This window comes from Carassius auratus, chromosome 24 (assembly GCF_003368295.1).
Source record: "Carassius auratus strain Wakin chromosome 24, ASM336829v1, whole genome shotgun sequence".
NCBI classification, from domain to species: domain Eukaryota; kingdom Metazoa; phylum Chordata; class Actinopteri; order Cypriniformes; family Cyprinidae; genus Carassius; species Carassius auratus.
This window is the reverse complement of record NC_039266.1, coordinates 2,495,263-2,514,215: the sequence shown is the minus strand read 5'-3', so window position 1 is coordinate 2,514,215 and position 18,953 is coordinate 2,495,263. Positions and strand designations below refer to the sequence as shown.

Below are 18,953 nucleotides of genomic sequence, written 5' to 3'. Positions count from 1 at the left end.
CTGCACCATCACTGATTTCACAACACATCTGCAGGTGAAGATAAAGCACACACTGAAGCACATAAAAAGGATATTTCACCATTTTCTGCTCACTCGATCCACTAGTCTTCACAAACGATGTCTAAAGCCCACTAACTTCATATTCTCCACAATATCATAGATGCATTATCGTTTTATAATATAAACAGTTTTTCCAAATGATGCTGATTGGAAGATATTAATTGGCCATTAATTTTAAATGCTTTTTTCTCAAGCTTTGTTCCTCAAAGTAAAAAAAAAAAAAAAAACTATATATATATATATATATATATATATATATTTTTTTTTTTTTTTTTTTTTGCTTATAACGTTTTGCCTATTTGGGAGCATTTTTACATTACTTTCAAGACATTTAATGACATTTAAACCCTAAAAATGTACAAATAATTAAATAAAAAATAGTGTGTTTTAAGGTATTTATACATCACACATATACATATACTATCTATCTATCTGTCTGTCTATCTGTTTGTCTGTCCATCTATCTATCTATCTATCTATCTATCTATCTATCTATCTATCTATCTATCTATCTATCTATCTATCTATCTATCTATCATACAAATCATAGATAGATAGATAGTATATGTACAGTATATGTGTTAGACGTATATGTACATATGTGTTTTGTACACTGTTTTTAAATGTCCAAGTTCTAGGTATAAATAATTAGAATATTAATATAAATCCAAACATTGACAGTAAAAATAATAATCATAATAAAAACAAACCTTTCAGTTTGACTTGGCCGATTTACTGTATTAATTTGCATAAATCATTGCATGCAGTTGTGCTCAGCCACTCGGTGCTGCTGAGGCAATGCTGTAAGACCATCACCATAGTTTCTGTAGGTTTCCATGGCAACTGAGCCACTATATATCAGCCAAGATGCAGGGGAGAGGAGAGGAGAGGGAAGGAGATGAGGAGAGGAGGGGAGAGGTGAGGAGAAGAGGAGTAGAGAAGAGAGGAGAGGAGAGGAGGAAAGGAGAGGAGAGGAGAGGTGAGGAGTGGAGGAGGGGAGAGGAGAGGAGAGGTGAGGAGGTAAGGAGAGGAGAGGAGGGAAGCGGAGAGTAGAAGAGAGGAGAGGTGAGGTGGAGAGGAGGAGAGGAGAGCAGAGAAGTGGAGAGGAGGAGAGGAGCAGAGAGGAGAGGTAAGGAGCAGAAAGAGGAGAGGTGAGGAGGGGAGGAGTGGAAAGGAGAGGAGTGAAACAAAGAGGAGAGAAGAGAAGAGAAGAGAAGAGAAGAGAAGAGAAGAGAAGAGAAGAGAAGAGAAGAGAAGAGAAGAGGAGAGGAGTGGAGAGGAGAGAAGAGAAGAGGAGTGGAGTGGAGAGGAGAGGAGAGGGGGGGTTGAGGAGCGGAGGAGGGGAGAGGTGAGGAGGAAAGGAGAGGAGAGGAGAGAAGCAGAGAGGAGAAGAGAGGAGAGGAGGAGAGGAGAGGAGAGGAGAGGAGACGAGCAGAGAGGAGAGGAGAGGTGAGGTGCGGAGGAGGGGAGAGAAGCAGAGAGGAGAAGAGAGGAGAGGAGGAGAGGAGAGGAGAGGAGAGGAGAGGAGAGGTGAGGAGGAAATGAGAGGAGAGGAGGGAAGCGGAGAGTAGAAGAGAGGAGAGGTGAGGTGGAGAGGAGGAGAGGAGAGCAGAGGAGTGGAGAGGAGGAGAGAAGCAGAGAGGAGAGGTAAGGAGCAGAAAGAGGAGAGGTGAGGAGGGGAGGAGTGGAGAGGAGAGGAGAGGAGCGAAACAGAGAGGAGAGGAGCGAAACAGAGAGGAGATGAGAGAAGAGAAGAGAAGAGAAGAGAAGAGAAGAGTAGAGAAGAGAAGAGGAGTGGAGAGGAGAGGGGGGGTTGAGGAGCGGAGGAGGGGAGAGGAGAGGTGAGGAGGAAAGGAGAGGAGAGAAGCAGAGAGGAGAAGAGAGGAGAGGAGGAGAGGAGAGGAGAGGAAAGGACAGGAGGAGAGGAGAGGAGCAGAGAGGAGAGGAGAGGTGAGGAGCAGAGGAGGGGAGAGGAGAGGAGAGGTGAGGAGGAAAGGAGAGGAGAGAAGCAGAGAGGAGAAGAGAGGAGAGGAGGAGAGGAGAGGAGAGGAGGAAAGGAGCAGAGAGGAGAGGTAAGGAGTGGAAAGAGGAGAGGTGAGGAGGAGAGGAGAGGAGAGGAGCGGAGAGGAGAGGAGAGGAGAGGAGAGGAGAGGAGAGGAGAGGAGAGGAGAGGAGAGGAGTGGAGTGAAGCTAGAATAATATTTTTTGTTGTTGTTTGTTTACAAGCAGATACCCTGTTCTTTCTTTGGATGTTTTGCTTTGATATGTTTAGATATTCATATAACAAAATATATACAAATTCAAACCTAAATAGGGACATATCAGTATACTTAAAGTACGATGTAAAGTTCACTTAAAGAAAATGTATTGCAGTATAAAACTATAGAGGAGAGGAGGAAAGGAGCAGAGAGGAAAGGTAAGAAGTGGAGAGGAGAGGAGAGGAGAGGTGAGGACAGGAGAGGAGAGGAGAGGAGAGGAGAGGAGAGGAGAGGAGAGGAGAGGAGTGGAGAGAAGAGAAGAGAAGAGAAGAGAAGAGAAGAGAAGAGAAGACGAAAGGAGCAGAGAGGAGAGGAGAGGTGAGGAGCGGAGGAGGGGAGAGGAGAGGAGAGGTGAGGAGGAAAGGAGAGGAGAGGAGAGAAGCAGAGAGGAGGAGAGGAGAGGTGAGGTGGAGAGGAGGAGAGGAGAAGAGAGCAGAGGAGCGGAGCGGAGAGGAGAGGAGGAGAGGAGAGGAGCAGAGAGGAGAGGTAAGGAGCGGAAAGAGGAGACGTGAGGAGGAGAGGAGCGGAGAGGTGAGGAGGAGAGGAGTGGAGAGAAGAGGAGAAGTGGAGAGTAGGAGAGGAGAGGAGAGGAGTGGAGAGGAGAGGTGAGGAGAGGAGAGGAGAGGAGAGGAGAGAAGAGAAGAGGAGAGGAGAGGAGAGGAGAGGAGAGGAGAGGAGAGGAGAGGAGAGGAGAGGAGAGGAGAGGAGAGGAGAGGTGAGGAGCAGAGGAGACAAGCGGAGAGGAGTGGATAGGTGAAAAGCGGAGAGTAGAGGAGTGGAGAGGAAAGGAAAGGAGCGGAGAGCAGAGGATAAGAGAGGAGAGGAGAGGAGGGGAGAGAAGAGGTGGAGAGGAGAGGAGCAGAGCTGAGAGGAGAGGAGAGGAGAGGAGAGGAGCAGAAAGCATAGGGGAGGGTAACGCAAATGAGGGGAGCGGAGGGTAGAGTCAGACAGCAGGGAAAAGGAGGGGGAAAAAACACTGGCATGTCTTCAGAGACAATAAATACATGCATGTTAGAGAGAGAGAGAGAGAGAGGGCTATTTTCAGACCCTGGTTGTCATGGAAACAGAGGCCTCACTACTGATGCAGACATTCAATGCTCACAGATGCTCGAATCTGATTAACAACAACTGCCGATAGCTATCCCATATTTATCAAATATAACAAGCCAACATAAAGACCTGTGACCTGCACCTTCAGAGCTCTGGAAACACTACGCAGTCGCTACAGATGGTAAATAGACTCTGCGTCTGTCTGTCTGTCAGTGGGACACGAGACAGTGGAAAAATACAGTAAGGCATACAGTCAGTCAGCGAGTGGCATCAATGCAGATGATTTCCAAGAGCCAAAGCACTATATGCTGAAGCCCCATCGCTTGATTAGCAGCTCCCCCTCACTCACTCCTCTCTGAAGGACAGAGGGTTTCCCACATTTCACAGTTGCTATGGAAACGCTGCAACCAGTACAGGGAGTGTATGCAGGAAGTGTGTGTGGCGTTTAGGCGAGGCCACAACCAAACCAAGACTTCCCACATTCAGTTCTCAGGAATATTCAGTGGCTACACGTTGATTTTTAGTGATTCTGAAAAGCCTCTTCTGCTCACCTCAGCTGCATTTGTTTGTTTAGACATACAGTAAAAGCTGTAACATTATTGCAATTTAAAATAACTATTTTCTACGTGAATATCTGTTAAACTTTTTCCTGTGATCAAAGCTGAATTTTCAGCATCATTTCTCCAGTCTTCAGTGTCACATGATCTTCAGATATCGCTCTAATATACTGATTTACTGCTCAAGAAACATTTCTGATTATTATCAGTGTTGAAAACAGTGGTGCTGCACAATATTTTTATGGAAACAATCTAACACTTAAAAATGTGCGGTAGGTAAGATTTAATAAAATAAATAACAATAAAATAGTAAACAAGGACACATTAAATTGATCAAACATGACAGTAATGAAATGTACAATGTTAATAAAGATTCCATTTCAAATAAATGTTATATTGATCAAATAAACCGGAACAATAAAATATTGTGCAGCACAAACTTTTTTCAATATTTATAATAATCAGAAATTCTTCTTGAGCAGCAAATCAATATATTAAAATGATTCCTGAAGAAACATTAAAGAAATCGTAACTATTCCAAACTTTTGACCTGTCATATTCCATACATTGCAGGTCATTCTTGTTTTCTGGTTTTGTATATACATTTATTTACTTATTTTAGTCACTATGCAATAAGTAGGATCATTATTACAAACAAGTCCAAATCAACCTGTCAGGTGGGTTATGCTGTAATGACCGACTGACTGTGCATTATGTTAGTGACTGAAAATCAAAACAGCTTGATGTGGTTCCAAACTGCTGGGATGCAAGGTCACAAGAACATTAGCTAATGCACAGTTAGGATAGCAAAGTATTTTCTTATTCAGCCAGGTTTTTTATATGAAAAAAAATAAAAATCTATGTTGATTTTAAAGGACTTATTTTTACTTGTATGATAAATGATTGAGCTCAGTGTCCAACATATAATCTGGCAATTAAATAAAACATTTGAGAACCAATGATTTAATCATTCTGCAGAAAGATAGATTGAATATCAACAGTGCTGTAAGCAATTTTCCCATTTTCCAAACATCCACCAGAAGCTGCTAAACTAGACCACACCCCCTCTCCGAAACCCCGCCCTCAACTGACATATGTCGCATGCAGACAGTGTTGCTGATTGGCTATGAAAAAATGCACATGCCACAGAACCTTTATCAATTAAAAAAAATATATTATTTACAACACCTTTTTAAAAAGATGAACATAAAGACACACAGTCAAGAGTTCTAAAGCCAAAAATGTCCATGTTTTATTGATAAAGAGCATCTGTGTAGCGAATAGCATAGTGCAGAGGCTCACACGCACAGTTAAGCATTTGCCACAACCTTTGACCCGGAACTGCTGACCAATCAACTAGCTCTCCACAGCCGAACCACACAGCATCAACAAAGGAAAGAAAGCAAATGAACTAAAAATACTCAGTACAAATAAATAGGCAAACCGATGAAGAACAGATCTAAATGGAACAGAGCTGATATCAGCAGTACTGATTTTTTTTTTTTTTTTTTTGTGTATTGTCCTAAAGATAGAGATACAGAGAAACATACGAGTGAATCTAAAAAAAAAAAATGTCCAAAAACTGGTGAAACTGCACCACAAAATGTTATTATTCATCTATTTTGCGCGTTTTTTTAGCAATGTGACATTTCATTAGAAAAAAAATCAACAAAATAAAATCATTCTCAAAATTGCACAATTTTTTTTTTATATAATGTTACTGTTTGATGTACTCATGTACTAACTGTTTTATGCAAATTTATATATTAAAAATGATTTTACTTTTTTGTATTACGCACAGTAATGAGAATCTACAATACAATTTGAAAATTACAAACAAAACCACAAATAAAATATCCATACCGCACTAGTGGTAAAAATTTGCTTGATTATCATCAAATGAAATGTCACCAAAAAAAAAACCTTAATGGTCCAAAAACCAAGATTATTTTTCTGTATGCACAATACAATTCTGTTCATTAGATGCTGTGGTGAAATATGGCCTGTTTTCATGAGATTCACACATAAATAGAGGGAAAGAGAAATGCAAACAGTTTCCAAAAAGCTTTGTTCTGTTTTAAATCCTGAAGAACACGTGTTCTGCTAATGGCAAGTCAAAAAATAGAGAATATTTACATCTTTAGATTATATACATGGCAATACATGAACACATGGTCAGTGTGAGAAGGTGAAAGAGAGAGCCACCACATTAAGAGTCTACAGTGATGGCACTGTTTCATTTAATACTCATAATACAATCTTTCTGTGCTGATTCAGAAACAGCTCCAACACGGGTCTCAGCCCCAGTGTCTTCATCTCACAGCCTGTGAAATCAGCTTAAAGCAGCTTTCGAAAACGGGGAAAGGTTTAGATGAATTGTCTCTCAGTAGCCATAAGGGTAATGTGATTTTGCTGGCCGCAGAGAGGATGCATAGATGAGAACAACCTGCTACGGGATGACACACATCTGAACGCTGACGTACTGATACACTGCCTCATGATCTTGGGCAGATAAGCATTTGGACATTTAACGTTTCACAAGTTTGCTTGTATAATAAAAAAAAAGAGGTATGGAAAGGCTCAAATGCAAAAGTCTGGCTCAAACAAAGACTCCCATTTGTAGCTTTTAGTTGATGTATGTTTGCTATATGCTGGTGTATTTATAAAAAAATCTCCAAAATGATCAGGTACATATGCATTTAAAAACTTCAGACACTCTCTTTCAGGAAAATTAACCGATGCACTCAATTTCATGTCCAATAAAATACTCTAGAATGAGAATCTTACACGTGTAGCAAATCGAGGCTTTTTGTAGAAACCGGTTGTTCATGAAGCTTTAGCACTGCATTTAAAAATATACAGTTGTGTTTTGACAAAATCATTAAATTTGCTTACGTTTAATAGCCTAAAATGTTCAAATATTGGATCCAAGATCAATGATATGCACGTTTCAGTCTTCTCTGGTGTCGAGGACACAAAGCGAGGCATGTAGGATGCTTTCCTCACATTAACTAACCTTTTACTTATGTGATACTGACGTAATTCTGATCTACCTATATTCCGCATCAGCAGATGAGGGTCAGGTGCTACAATAAGCTTTTAAGAGCATTTCCTGGCAATGATGTTGTTGCTAAGCAACTCCACTGGATATTCAAACACAATCAGCTTTCATACTGTAGGGAGAAATACGGAAAGCAATGAAAGCAGCAGAAAAAAAACATAGTTCGCCCTACAATTCCATTATGAAGACTAGCAGGGAGACATTTGAAGGACTGGTGGGGTATAATGGATACAACTATGTATAGCACTTGTGTCCTTAATCAAACGTGTAAAATGATTGCAGAAAACAATTGCCCAGTTTGATTTAAGAAATTCCCAGCATTTGAAAAAGGATGAATCAATTTTAACACCAACAATCTGATAAAAGATGATGAATTGTAAATTAAAAAACGAGTAAAGTTTAATGCAGCAATTACAATAATACACGCATGTGTACTCTACTCCAATTAATGGCACATTGCACATAGTTATTATACAACTTCAAAGCCATTCACGGATGAATAGAATGCTTTATGTAGTCAGCAGTTGTCGCATGGCTCCCACGAAGGACCTATCAATCCGCGAATCTCTTCAAAGAAAATACTCTCTGAAAGTGAGGCATACAAGTTTCCCCCCAAATAGATGACTAATGTTAAATTTGAAGCGGCTCAAGAACAGTATTAATCCCATTCCCTAAACCCTGATTCCCAAACCCAGCGATTTGGTCTATAAACAGTATAGCTGAAAATTTTTACATTAGATTACATGTCATATTGCAAAATCTTTCATCAGAAAAATCTGGACATTTTCACAATGTCTTTCATTCTCTCTCTGTTAAAAATCTAAAATTGTTCATGTTGGCGAAATCCCCTGTGCTGCGTATCCCAGTATATTTCAAAGCTTTAATACAGCTTATTTTAAAGTCAACATGAACTCAAAATGGATGCCGTTAACACTCATTTCTTATTGTGCACCAGTCATCTGTGCACGTTATGCAAAGTAAAAAAAAAATATCTTCGGAATCTTTTATCAAAATGTAACCTGCTCCGCCTCTGAATTGACTTTCCGGTTCGGCTAGTGTCTCAAATCCCTCTTGACTCCGTTCTGGTACGCCTGCTTTTCATGATCCAATCAATTCCTGAAGAATAGAGTCAAGTCCCACCACCCTGCATCCATTGAATATCCTGTTCCATACTACAGAAGTTAAATGTTGCATTTTATGTTGACTTTAAGTCAAGACACGTTCTGCACACATCAAATGCCAGTGAAATAGCCCTTACACACTCCTGTTACTCTTCAATTCAGGCGAAAAGACAAACTATGACACTCAAGATCTCTTCGAACGCAGATATGCACAAAGAGTTTGCACTACGGCGGCAGGTACTGTGGTACCTTTGCTGAGGACAGCAGTCATGTACTCTTATTGTTCACATGGAAAGCCTTCTTCTCTCTGCCCTCTCCTCTAGGTATGATGAAAGTGTATGTCACCCTGAAACTGGTGTCTTTAGAGTTCTGAGCTTATGAACTGATCCTCACTTGTGCTAGATTCAGAATGTCATCATGATGCAGAGTGAACATGAGCATGTGTTCTGGATCAAAGCAGTTTAAGTCTTTATTTTTGAATTAGTCTCAGGTAATACTGTCCCTTACACACACACTCACATACACACACACAGGTACACTACCTACCGAGGTGAGTATGATGAAGAATGATGTCAACCTCTGGGAAGTGTAAATGTGTGTATGCTTTTATACAGGTCTGTTAGCTGCTGTACATCTGTGTGTGTACTCTGTGCGCTGGACTGTGGCAAACCAACACTTAAGTAATTACACTACTTTAATATAGACTATATTTTTTTATACGCGGACACAACTCAAAAGTACGCTTGCTTTGGCACGTATGTACTCAACAGCGCCTTGTCCACTTCATCAGTAAAAGCCTGTCTCTCTGTTTATCAAAATTAATATTCCATAGAATCTGTCGGAAAGAGACAGAGTTTCAAAAGTCAAAGACTGCAGAGACTCGACAGTCATGCTGCCTTATAAACCAGTCTACTTCCCTTCCTGCGTGTGCATGTGTATGCAAGGGTAATCAGATCTGGGTCTCCTGAACACTCTCCTTGGAGCCATTCGATAGCAACAGTGGCTCAGTCTGCATGTTGGGAACGTGACTAAGGCCTTTCAGAGTTCCATGGAAGGTCATCGCCATTGGAATGGGAATTGGCAGGGGAGGTGAGGTTGAGCCAAGGTTGGAGGGATCACCGGAAGTCCCCATTTTCATGGTTGAAGCCTTGTTTTGGGAGGAAGGGTTAGGTTTGTTGTTGAGCATTCCAGAGGCCATGTTCAAGCCCAGTACGTTGTTGTTGAAGTGGTGCGCTTTGTAGTAGTGGTTCAGGTGATCCGCTTGCCCAACGCTCGGCAGGGTCATGATCTCAGGTTCGTGATTCCTCGGATTCTGCCCGCTTCCTCCACCAGATCCTGTTCCCTTTTGGAGGGTGCTCCCTCCTGTGATTCCACTAGTTCCACCTGCAGATCCGATCTCATCCTCAACATTGATTATCTCGATGGCACGAGCCGGGCCGTGGTGTTTGTGCAGTTGGTGCTGCTTGCGAAGCTTGTAGAAGACGACCAGCATCACGGCCGCCATAAAGGTGATCGCCACAAAGCAGCCGATGATAATCTTGGTCGTCTTCATTACGTCCTCAAGACCCGACAAGTTGGCAACGTCTGTGATGGAGACCGTGAACGGGTGATCGGGTGCACGTGTGGCTCGTGGCGACAAGGAGGACAGCATTGAGCCAGTGGGACCCGCCGATGCAGATGCAGCTGTCGGGCCTGGAAAACTAATAAACGTCTCGTTGACGAACTGGCGTGCTGAACCGTGGCCATCTTGTCCAGTCTCTACAGTCTCAACAGTAACAGTTGTGAAGTAGCTGTAGTCATTGCCTGGGTCAGGTGCAGAGACGTTCAACACAGCAGTTGCTGTTGTGTTGCCAGCAGAGTTGGTGACCATACAGGTGTAGGGTCCAGTGTCTTGCATGGTCACATTGGTGAAATTCAGGGTTCCATCATGCAGGACCGAGATCCGGACCTTGTACGCCCCATGGGTCATCAAGGTTCCATTGGGGGTCAACCAGTTAACAGAAGTCATGGATGTCCCAGTGCGGCATTTCAGCTCTGCTGCCATTCCCTCTGTTACGTTCAGGTCAGTGGGTGGCTCCACGATCACAGGTGCATAGCAGGTGAAGTCTCGCTGGTCAAGGTCACCAATGTACCTGCCCTTAGTACCTGGTGGGGCATGGCAACGTGCACAACAAGTGGAGTTATCAGGCACGGTTTCTTTAAGCCACCAGCTCAACCACAGAACATCGCAGTTGCAAACCCAAGGGTTGTGGTTCAGATGGACACGCTCTAACTGCTGCAGTGGAGTGAATAGATCATGGGGCAGCGAATGCAGAGAGTTATGGGACAGATTGAGCTCCTCCAGGTTCTTGAGGTCATCAAAGGCATTCCTTTCAAGGACGGAGATCCGAGAGTGCATGAGCCACAGTTTGCGTAGAGACACTAGGCCTTGGAAAGATCCAGGACGCACCACTCCCAGCTGGTTTCCAGACAGCTCCAGTTCCTCTAGCCTCACGAGAGGCGTCAAGTTGGGTACATCTTTAAGCCCGCACATGCCCAGATTCAGGAAACGTAGATTCAGCAGCCCTTCGAACGCAGCCTCCGAGATGAAACTGAGTTTGCGCAGCTCACCCAGGTCTAACCGTCGCAGGGATGGAACACGGTGGAAGGCATATGCCGGGAGTGTCTCTATGGGGTTGTTCCTTAGCCAGAGTTCACGCAGCTTGCTCAGGTACTCAAATGCCTGTGATGGTACGAGTGGAAGTCTGTTGTCAAAAAGCTCCAGGGTGATAAGATTGGGAAGGCCATTGAAAGCTCCCACTTCAATCTGACGAATCTGGTTCTTAGACAACTGTAAGATTTCCAGATGATTTAGGTGCTTGAAGGTGTCTGACCTGATCACCTGAAAAAAAAAAAAGGAAGAGACTATAGTAAGTTATAACATCCTACACATTAAGAAACTGGCTTACTGCATCACTACTGTACTCTTACAGGTTTGTTTGTTCTGCAGCAGTATGAAAGATTAAGATCGCTGAATGCCTTTGTGGTAGCATGCATACTGAGGAAAGGTGCATCTTTGTTTTTTTTTTTGCTATTTCAGTATATGCGTATGCGTGACCATCTGTCACTCTGTGTTCGACAGAAGATGACTGGTTTACAGTGCTAACTAACAGAGCTCATTGACCAAGTATCTTTAGCACAAGGGCTAAATCTGTGTTCCATTTTGAAAAGAAATGTGGCAGTTCAATGAATATCTTGGGTACTTGCTTGTCTAGTTTAGCGTTTAAGGATCAGCACACCAATTCAATTGTTAACTTTTGAAGCAACTTTTTAGGGAAACATATGGAGTAAACAGGTCCATAACTGATTCTCTTTCAATTTTCTCTGACCATGTTTCCTTTTTCTAAAAATTAAATGCTGGTTGCATGGTTGTTGCTTTATAGTTTCAGTTGTAGTTTTTGGATAGAAGGATGCGTTTATGTCCAGTTCTTGGAGAAAGTAACAGAGAGGTTACCTGTATGGAGTTCTCCTGGAGGTTAAGGTATCGAGTATTGGACGAGATACTCTGTGGAACATCATTTAAGCCTTTTCTGGTACATATCACTCGACTGGCTTGATTGGAACAGCTACAGGGAGCAGGGCAGGCAGGGCTAGTTTCGGCAAATCTAGGTCCAAGGAGGTGTGGCCACAACAAGAGTTGGACCAACCAGACGAGGGGGGAGGGGCTGAAAATGCCTGTTACAATAGCAGCCTGCATGGCAACTGAGTCATGTCCTGCCCCTTTCCTAAAACAAAAAAAGGCAAACAGTGAGTGCCGAAAACCCTCAGAACTTCTCAAATGGAAGTGTATTTTAAATAATGACATCCACAAAACAAGAGAGAGAATTAACTTTTTTTACGATTAACTTGTGGAATCAGGTATCTTGTGGCATCAAAGTGTAATCCACACAGTCTTCAACAGCACTGGATGCTGCTACGGGAGTCTTCTGCTCAGAATCATCACAGTCAGCACTGGCCTTGCTTGTTTAAAATGAAAAACACTGGAGGAGGAACGAGAGAGAAAGAGGACAAGAGAGGTCAAAAACTGCATATATGTACATCTTATCATATTATATATAGCTAAGGGTGTGAGGGTCAGTACATTAGCAAATTAAAACTCTGACCTGTTTAATCAAATGTTGTGACCTCTAGCCCAACCGGAGTAGAATTTAATTTCAGTTCATTTCCACTATTTGTTACTGCTTATTATAGTATAGGTAGTCATAATTATAACACCAAACTCTTTCATTTCTTCTCGTCCGTGCAAAAAAAACGTCCAAATTTGGATTGGTCTGGCCTTGTGTTTTAATGTTTATTTAACTAGTGGTTCAGGATTGAAGGCTACAGGTTGTCATATTTGCAAATAAGTTATCTTTATTAAATGTGCATAGATTTGTGGTATTGTAAACATAAAAACAGATTATTAGTTTAAAAAACGCTAATGTAATACATTATTCATATTGTTACTTGTAAACAGACATTCATTACAAAGAAATGTGTGCATGCAACCACTGTGCATATGAACTGAAGGGGAAAACAACTCTCATGTCTGAACACTGATGTTTACTGTGAATAAATACAGAATAATGCTGATATCAAATGACCCATGACGAATGCTGGATGACAGTAATGCAATAGCAGCAGAATTTGTTTGTATAAACAGCCTTACAAATAAACATTTAGGCAGAATTTTGTTTTGGTATATTCTAACAGACGATAAATATGCAAGAATGTCAGTAAATACTTCTTATATTTAAACAAATGATGCATATTTTTTCCTGAATTCTACAAATTTTTTACGGAGCCCCATACATGACATGCAGGAAAAAAAATTGTAGGCTAAATCCTGTGCTTACTCGATATATAAAATCGTGTGCACGATTTATTAATTCGTTCCCTCTAATTGCTAAATCGTGTGCACGATTTATTAATTCGTTCCCTCTAATTGCTAAATCGCGTGCACGATTTAGCAAATCAAGGGAACGCTATAGTAAATCGTGTGCACGTTTTAGTACAGTGAGGGAACGAATTAGTAAATCGTGCGCACAATTTCTTTATTTTTTATTTCATGTCATGTGCGGGGCTCAATACTTTTTTAATAAATTCTAATTCAAATTTGGGGCAATTAATCAAGATTGATGTTCAAAGCATGAACATTACATGTAAATCCATGATAAGAACCAGACTGTAATTCCTTTAAGGGGACCTTTTAACCTCTGGTCTCCACAGAACATCCTTATGTCAAAGAATGGCACAGAAACTGTCTTTTACAGATGTAGATGCACCAAAATGAACTCGAAAAGACTTATAAATGAATATCATTATACCCTGTAAGAGCGGGAAAATTCGGACCACATGATTGATAAGATAACATATGATTTATGAATTGGCAGGACAAACATTGCAACACCCCGAACAAAGACAATATCTAATTGGTCAAGACAACATTTGAGGTGTGACCGAAAGGCCAATTTAAAAATTCAGGACACCATCAAATTTATGCTTTTAGTTTTAGCTTTTAACGTTTGCTTTCAGATTTTGCTTTTAGTCATGCCTGCTTTTAGCCTTTTAGCTCTTTATTCATAACTTTTAGCCATGTTTTTTGCCATTACTTATGTTTTCTTTTGAGCGCCACTCCAGCGTGCTTCGGCTTGCACGCCCGGTGCTACGTAGCCATGATGAGAAGAAAAATCACCTAGTCTCGTCAAACTTTACTTTACTTTTTCATTGAGAGTTTCGTGTTCTGAGTTAAGTTTTATAACGCTGTGTCTCCGAGTCTGACCACGAGTGGCAGCTTAAAACTACAACCAGCCCACAATTCTGCATCTCCAGACAACTCCCAACCACAGACTTCCCAAGACGTCACTTCAACGACTACTGACTACAACTACTTGTTGCCAATCAGCAACCTCAAGAAACCCCCTTTTCGATACAACAAAGGGAACCCCCTCTACACAAGCAATGCAAGTAACTTACTTCCAGACTCTGAGCTGCACTGATGTATCTCATATATTTTTAACTTCATTGAGGAACTCAATGTTAGGGTTAATTAAGTGACTGATAGTTTTTCATATCTATGCAATTTCACGTATTGCTTGGGATTTCACATTTTCATTCTCTTAAACCAGGAGCGGAAAGGCCATCTGGACATTCCGGAGAAGTGGCCGTCCAAAGGCCGTAAATGAAAAACTGACCACAAAAACAGCATTTTCCAGTCAAGATGGTAAACATATCTGTTTCTACAAGTTCAAGGGGATACTTCTATGTTTAGATTGTTTGGAAATATTTTATTTAAAAGCCATCACATCACTTCACACAAACAATGGGGATGCCAGAGTTTCACTTGCCTCAAATTTCAATAGTCAACAAAAGCTTTTCGCTAAATGCATGACAGAACTGTTTGCACTGAACCATGTTCTTAGGGAGTCCATGGGATCTTAAAAACACAAGTTAAATCATTTCAATTAAAAGCCATGTAAACTCTTAAATGATACAGAAAGTCTTAATTATTAGAGGCATTACATTTGGGGACAGAAAGACTAGAATTGCAATATTAGTATGTAAATTAAACTTCAAAAGGCTATAGCTGTTTCTCTATTCCAAGATCTCTATATACAGTAATGCATATTGAGAAACAGTCTATGATTTCATTGAATAAACTTTAAGACATTAAGATATATTGATGTAATATAATATAATATTTAATAATAATTGTTTAAATGGATATATTAATTTATACTTTGACTCTTCCCTTTTCTTAAAAATAGTTTAAAGGCTGAAAAGGTCTTAAAAGGTCTTTAAAGCTCTTAAATTTTATTTTTTAAAAATCCTGCAGTTAACCGGTTATTTTATGGTACCATTTGGAATAACTATTTATCTATTTATTTTTAATGAGCCCTTTTTAACTGTCCTCTTATGTTATTTTGAGAATGTTTTGTAGGCCACTAATAAAAAATAGGACCTCTGTACATTTGATTGTTGCAAATATACAGACAATGCAATTGAGATGTTTATTTGTTGGGATGATTGCTGTCAACTGACAACAAAGTTTCCCTTCTCAATTAGCTTAACTGCACACGTTTTATAGTTAATACAATCTTTTAAAACAAATTTTATTAAATATAGTCTACTTTAATTTCCTACAATAAAAAGGAAATTGAGTAAGAAGATGTAAAAGGTGTCTGAACATGGATTCGTAATCTGGTATCTTGGTATAAAGGAGAAGAAATGCTGGCCCTCGTCTCTATCAAAGTTTGCCCATCACTGCTATAGAGCCTGTAGCCAATGAGTACTATATTAAAATCCCAAATACTCCTAGTCCAAACGTTCACTGCTATTTATTACTCCGCACTGTCTGACATAAATATTCCATTCTTTCATAAAGAGACAGCAGCGATTTGGTTTACTTGTAAGATCTAGGCCTATTGAGTTGAATTAATGAAATCGCCTATAAGGTGATAAGTCTGATTAACATCACACACTAGATTCTAGATTTATGCTTATTATTTTCATATTATACATTTTGCGTTCTGCTCTTTCTATAGATTTCAAGTATTTTAGTTCATACAATAATGCATTTATTTAAATCACCTACTGAAAAAAAAAATGAAAACCACATTATTTGAAATGGTTTTACTGGTTATAATGAAATTGTATTGGTTTTAATGGAAATGGTAATGGTGTCTGTCGGTCTTTACTGTTAATTGGTCGCCTTCTGTTGGTGGCTTTTGTTAAAACCACTAAATCTAATGGAATATGTCCCAAAACCCACTACATGATACCATTATTTAATGGTTGTAATGGTTAAAGGTTGATGGTTTGTAGTGGTATTTGTAGTGGAAATCATTAGAATTTCTGTGATGGTTTGTATTGTTTTTGTCAGCAGGGTCACCATGGGTTTTATGATGTTATTTGCCATAAATGTTTCAGGAATGCTGTAATATTGTGAAATATTAGTGACTGTTTGTAGTTGTGGTGGGCCTATTTGGGAGAAAATCCAGGGCTGTTTTTCACTCCCAGTCCGTCCCTGTCTTAAACTCATTCTTTCCTAACTTTCACTCTTCCTGCAACTTGTGTGAATGTGTGAGTGCATGTGCTTATGTGAACTTTATATGTCTTAGATTTATGTAATAAAGCATTATTCTTATTGAAAAGGGAAGTGTCTTGTGCTTACAAGTTAAAGTCTTAAACTGTCGATATTGTTACTGTGCTAATTTATAGTGTTTTCACTATACTTTGGATATTAATATCCATTGCAGAGTTGATGTTATACGGCTCGTTCAATGAATCGCTGGCCATCTCAGTGATCAGCCGTGAAACAGTGATTCTGTCCAAATTCCCTTTAAAATCTTAAATGATTCCCTTTGAGCTAAACTGACCTGTTTCCCTTACAACCACAAAACATGGATTACAAAAAAAAAAAAAAACTCATCCAACAAATTTGATGTTTGACAAATTTGACAGCTTTGATGTTATAATGCAAACAGAGTAAACATTTGGGAACACAAGTAAAGGTTTTTACATGCAATGCAAAATTGGGGTAAAAGGCAAAAATGTAGGTATACAGATACTTTTGACATTGATCAAATAACAAAAAACACCTAATATGACCAAAATCGTGCAAAAAAAAAAAAAAAAAAAAAAATTACAAATTTGAAATGATCAATGGTTTTATTTTATATATATATATATATATATATATATATATATATATATATATATATATATATATATATATATATATATATATAAATAAAAAAATAAAACCATTGATCATTTCAAATTTGTAATTTGTTTATATATATATATATATATATATATAACTTCTGACATCAAAGCATATTCAGGCATGCGCAGAACACATGCGCAGACTGAAAAGCTGAAAAGAACACCGGTGAGGGTATTTACATGCAGATCGAGGTAATGAGAATAAAAAAACTGAGTAAAGAAAAAAAAAAAAAAAAACAAGTGTATGACCTTTAGGTAATAAAAGTACAGAGTAGGATTGTGCGTGTAAACTCGCTCGTTGTCTTACATCAGTAGAAAATATCTTTTGAAGAAACACAATGAAAATCATTCAGAATTCTAAAGAAAGTGGTCTGATAATATGGCTTTAACATCTTTGTCCATCACACGCAGGCGCAACTCGCTTGTGTGTGTGTGTGTGTGTGTGTGTGTGTGTTTGTGTGTGTGTGTGTCACAGGTGCGGTGGTGCAGCTTCACTGTAACCATGACAACGTTAAATTGATTTGCAGATGCTGGGTGTCGGAATCCGGTTGGGTGGCGGCGCTCTGTTTGCACTGAGGCTTCGTTAAAACCAGCCACAGGCCAAAAAAACGTTCGAATGCACAAATGAAACATCTATTGCATAAGCCTTTATATTGATTGTTAATTAACCTTCATAGGACGTCATACACGGCGATCTCCATCATGACAGACCGCGTCTGCATTGGGTCTGTTCCTCTTTTATGAGAGAAAAACGGTGCATCTGAATGCGTTAGAGACTGCGGCGTCTTAACGGAGACCGTCGTACGCGTGTGAAATACACAAGTAAGGCCCTGACACACACACACACACACACACACACACACACAGGCGCGCTCGCTCCCTCGAAGACGCGCAACAAAATGGCACACGGTGTCTGTGTAATTCACGGATAATGAGAAAGAAAAATGCAAATCAAGCCGAACCATCATTTACATCCCATACCACCAAATCACCGTGTTTCCAAACGGCCAGATTCATTTCTATACATAAATATCGAAATAAATAAACATAGCTAAATAAAGAAATAAAACGAACGCTGAATGACAGTTCTTACCGTTCTCCTCTCATGCATCCATCACATCATCCGGATCCTCTTCTAATGAATCATACACATCATAACCATGTGGAAACCTAAATCAAATCAATGCGCGTCAATCATTCAGCATGAACTATGATCAAATGCAATTCACAGCATTTGATTTCTTGCATCAGATCGAATGCATGTCGTACCTTTTCCTTTATCCCTCGACGGATCTTCTTCTAATGGTTTTCCCCCCGTTGATTCGGTGTCTCTCGCAGATCAGGAGCGCGTCAGTGCGCGCCGAGACGGTGAATAACGGTGAATATAGTTAACAGATCATACCACCGCTGGAATAAATAGGATGCAATCGCTCGCCGTAGAGTGTGAAAATCGAATGTAATTTGATTATCCGGGGTAAGAAGCGTACAAACCTACTGGCGCATTTTTCTAAGTGTATGCAGGCAGATCGTGCGCGTCGTGGCCGTACAGAGAGACGGATGCTGCACCCAGCGCAACATCTTACGTAAAGTCCGTAGCGACGGTCCTGAATACAGCGGCCAGCTGAAGAGCAGACCACTGAGACATGCACAAAACACACCTGCTGAAGCCTGTTTCCATACAGACATGCATTTACACATCTATCCGTCCAGTGGTCCATGCATCTTTCATCTGCAGGACGACTGTCAGATCATTTATGATGGATTTGAGATCCCATTTATACCCAACTGAAGCTTAACATATATATTTAAGATGGCAATGCTGTTTGTCTAAAGCAGTGCTTCAGAGTTCACCCTGGACATTACATCATTACCTTATCTTAAGTAAATAATCATACATTAAAATTAGTATTATCTTGAAGTGCATAAGCAGAAATAAACATTTAAATGACACCTGTTTATGCAGGTGAACCTGTATTTAATGCAGTCTGGCTTACAATTTCATGAATCTTAAAAGTTTATGTTTAGGAGTGGACCTTCGTGCTGACTTTTTTCTTAAAAATCGTACAAATTCATATGAAATTGCCATATCCAAAAAAAAAAC

The 18,953-nt window shown here is 40.1% G+C and overlaps 1 protein-coding gene across 3 annotated transcripts; it reads right to left on the bottom strand.

Annotated features, from left to right (window-relative positions):
* Positions 1-5,166: 5,166 nt before the first annotated feature.
* Positions 5,167-18,544, bottom strand: lrrc4bb (leucine rich repeat containing 4Bb). 3 transcript variants are annotated; one of them, XM_026200585.1, is made up of 5 exons: positions 18,122-18,544; positions 17,946-18,022; positions 11,993-12,126; positions 11,601-11,871; positions 5,167-10,988 (listed from the first exon to the last, which is right to left on the bottom strand). In XM_026200585.1, the coding sequence occupies exons 4-5, from the start codon at positions 11,841-11,843 to the stop codon at positions 9,057-9,059; spliced, it is 2,175 nt and encodes a 724-aa protein (XP_026056370.1). In that variant the 5' UTR covers positions 11,844-11,871; positions 11,993-12,126; positions 17,946-18,022; positions 18,122-18,544; the 3' UTR covers positions 5,167-9,056. The 3 variants fall into 3 exon arrangements, with proteins under 3 accessions (XP_026056370.1, XP_026056369.1, XP_026056368.1); XM_026200584.1 differs by having other exon boundaries at positions 11,977-12,126; positions 18,122-18,543; XM_026200583.1 differs by having other exon boundaries at positions 11,986-12,126; positions 18,122-18,543.
* Between the last annotated feature and the right edge of the window lie 409 nt (positions 18,545-18,953).

Bases quoted from the DNA above. Each gene is read 5' to 3' on its own strand.
- lrrc4bb (XM_026200585.1), bottom strand. From the start codon at position 11,843: ATGCAGGCTGCTATTGTAACAGGCATTTTCAGCCCCTCCCCCCTCGTC. The intron at 10,989-11,600 runs GTAACCTCTCTG...TTTTTTTTTCAG, and splicing joins TCCAGGAGAACTCCATACAG to GTGATCAGGTCAGACACCTT.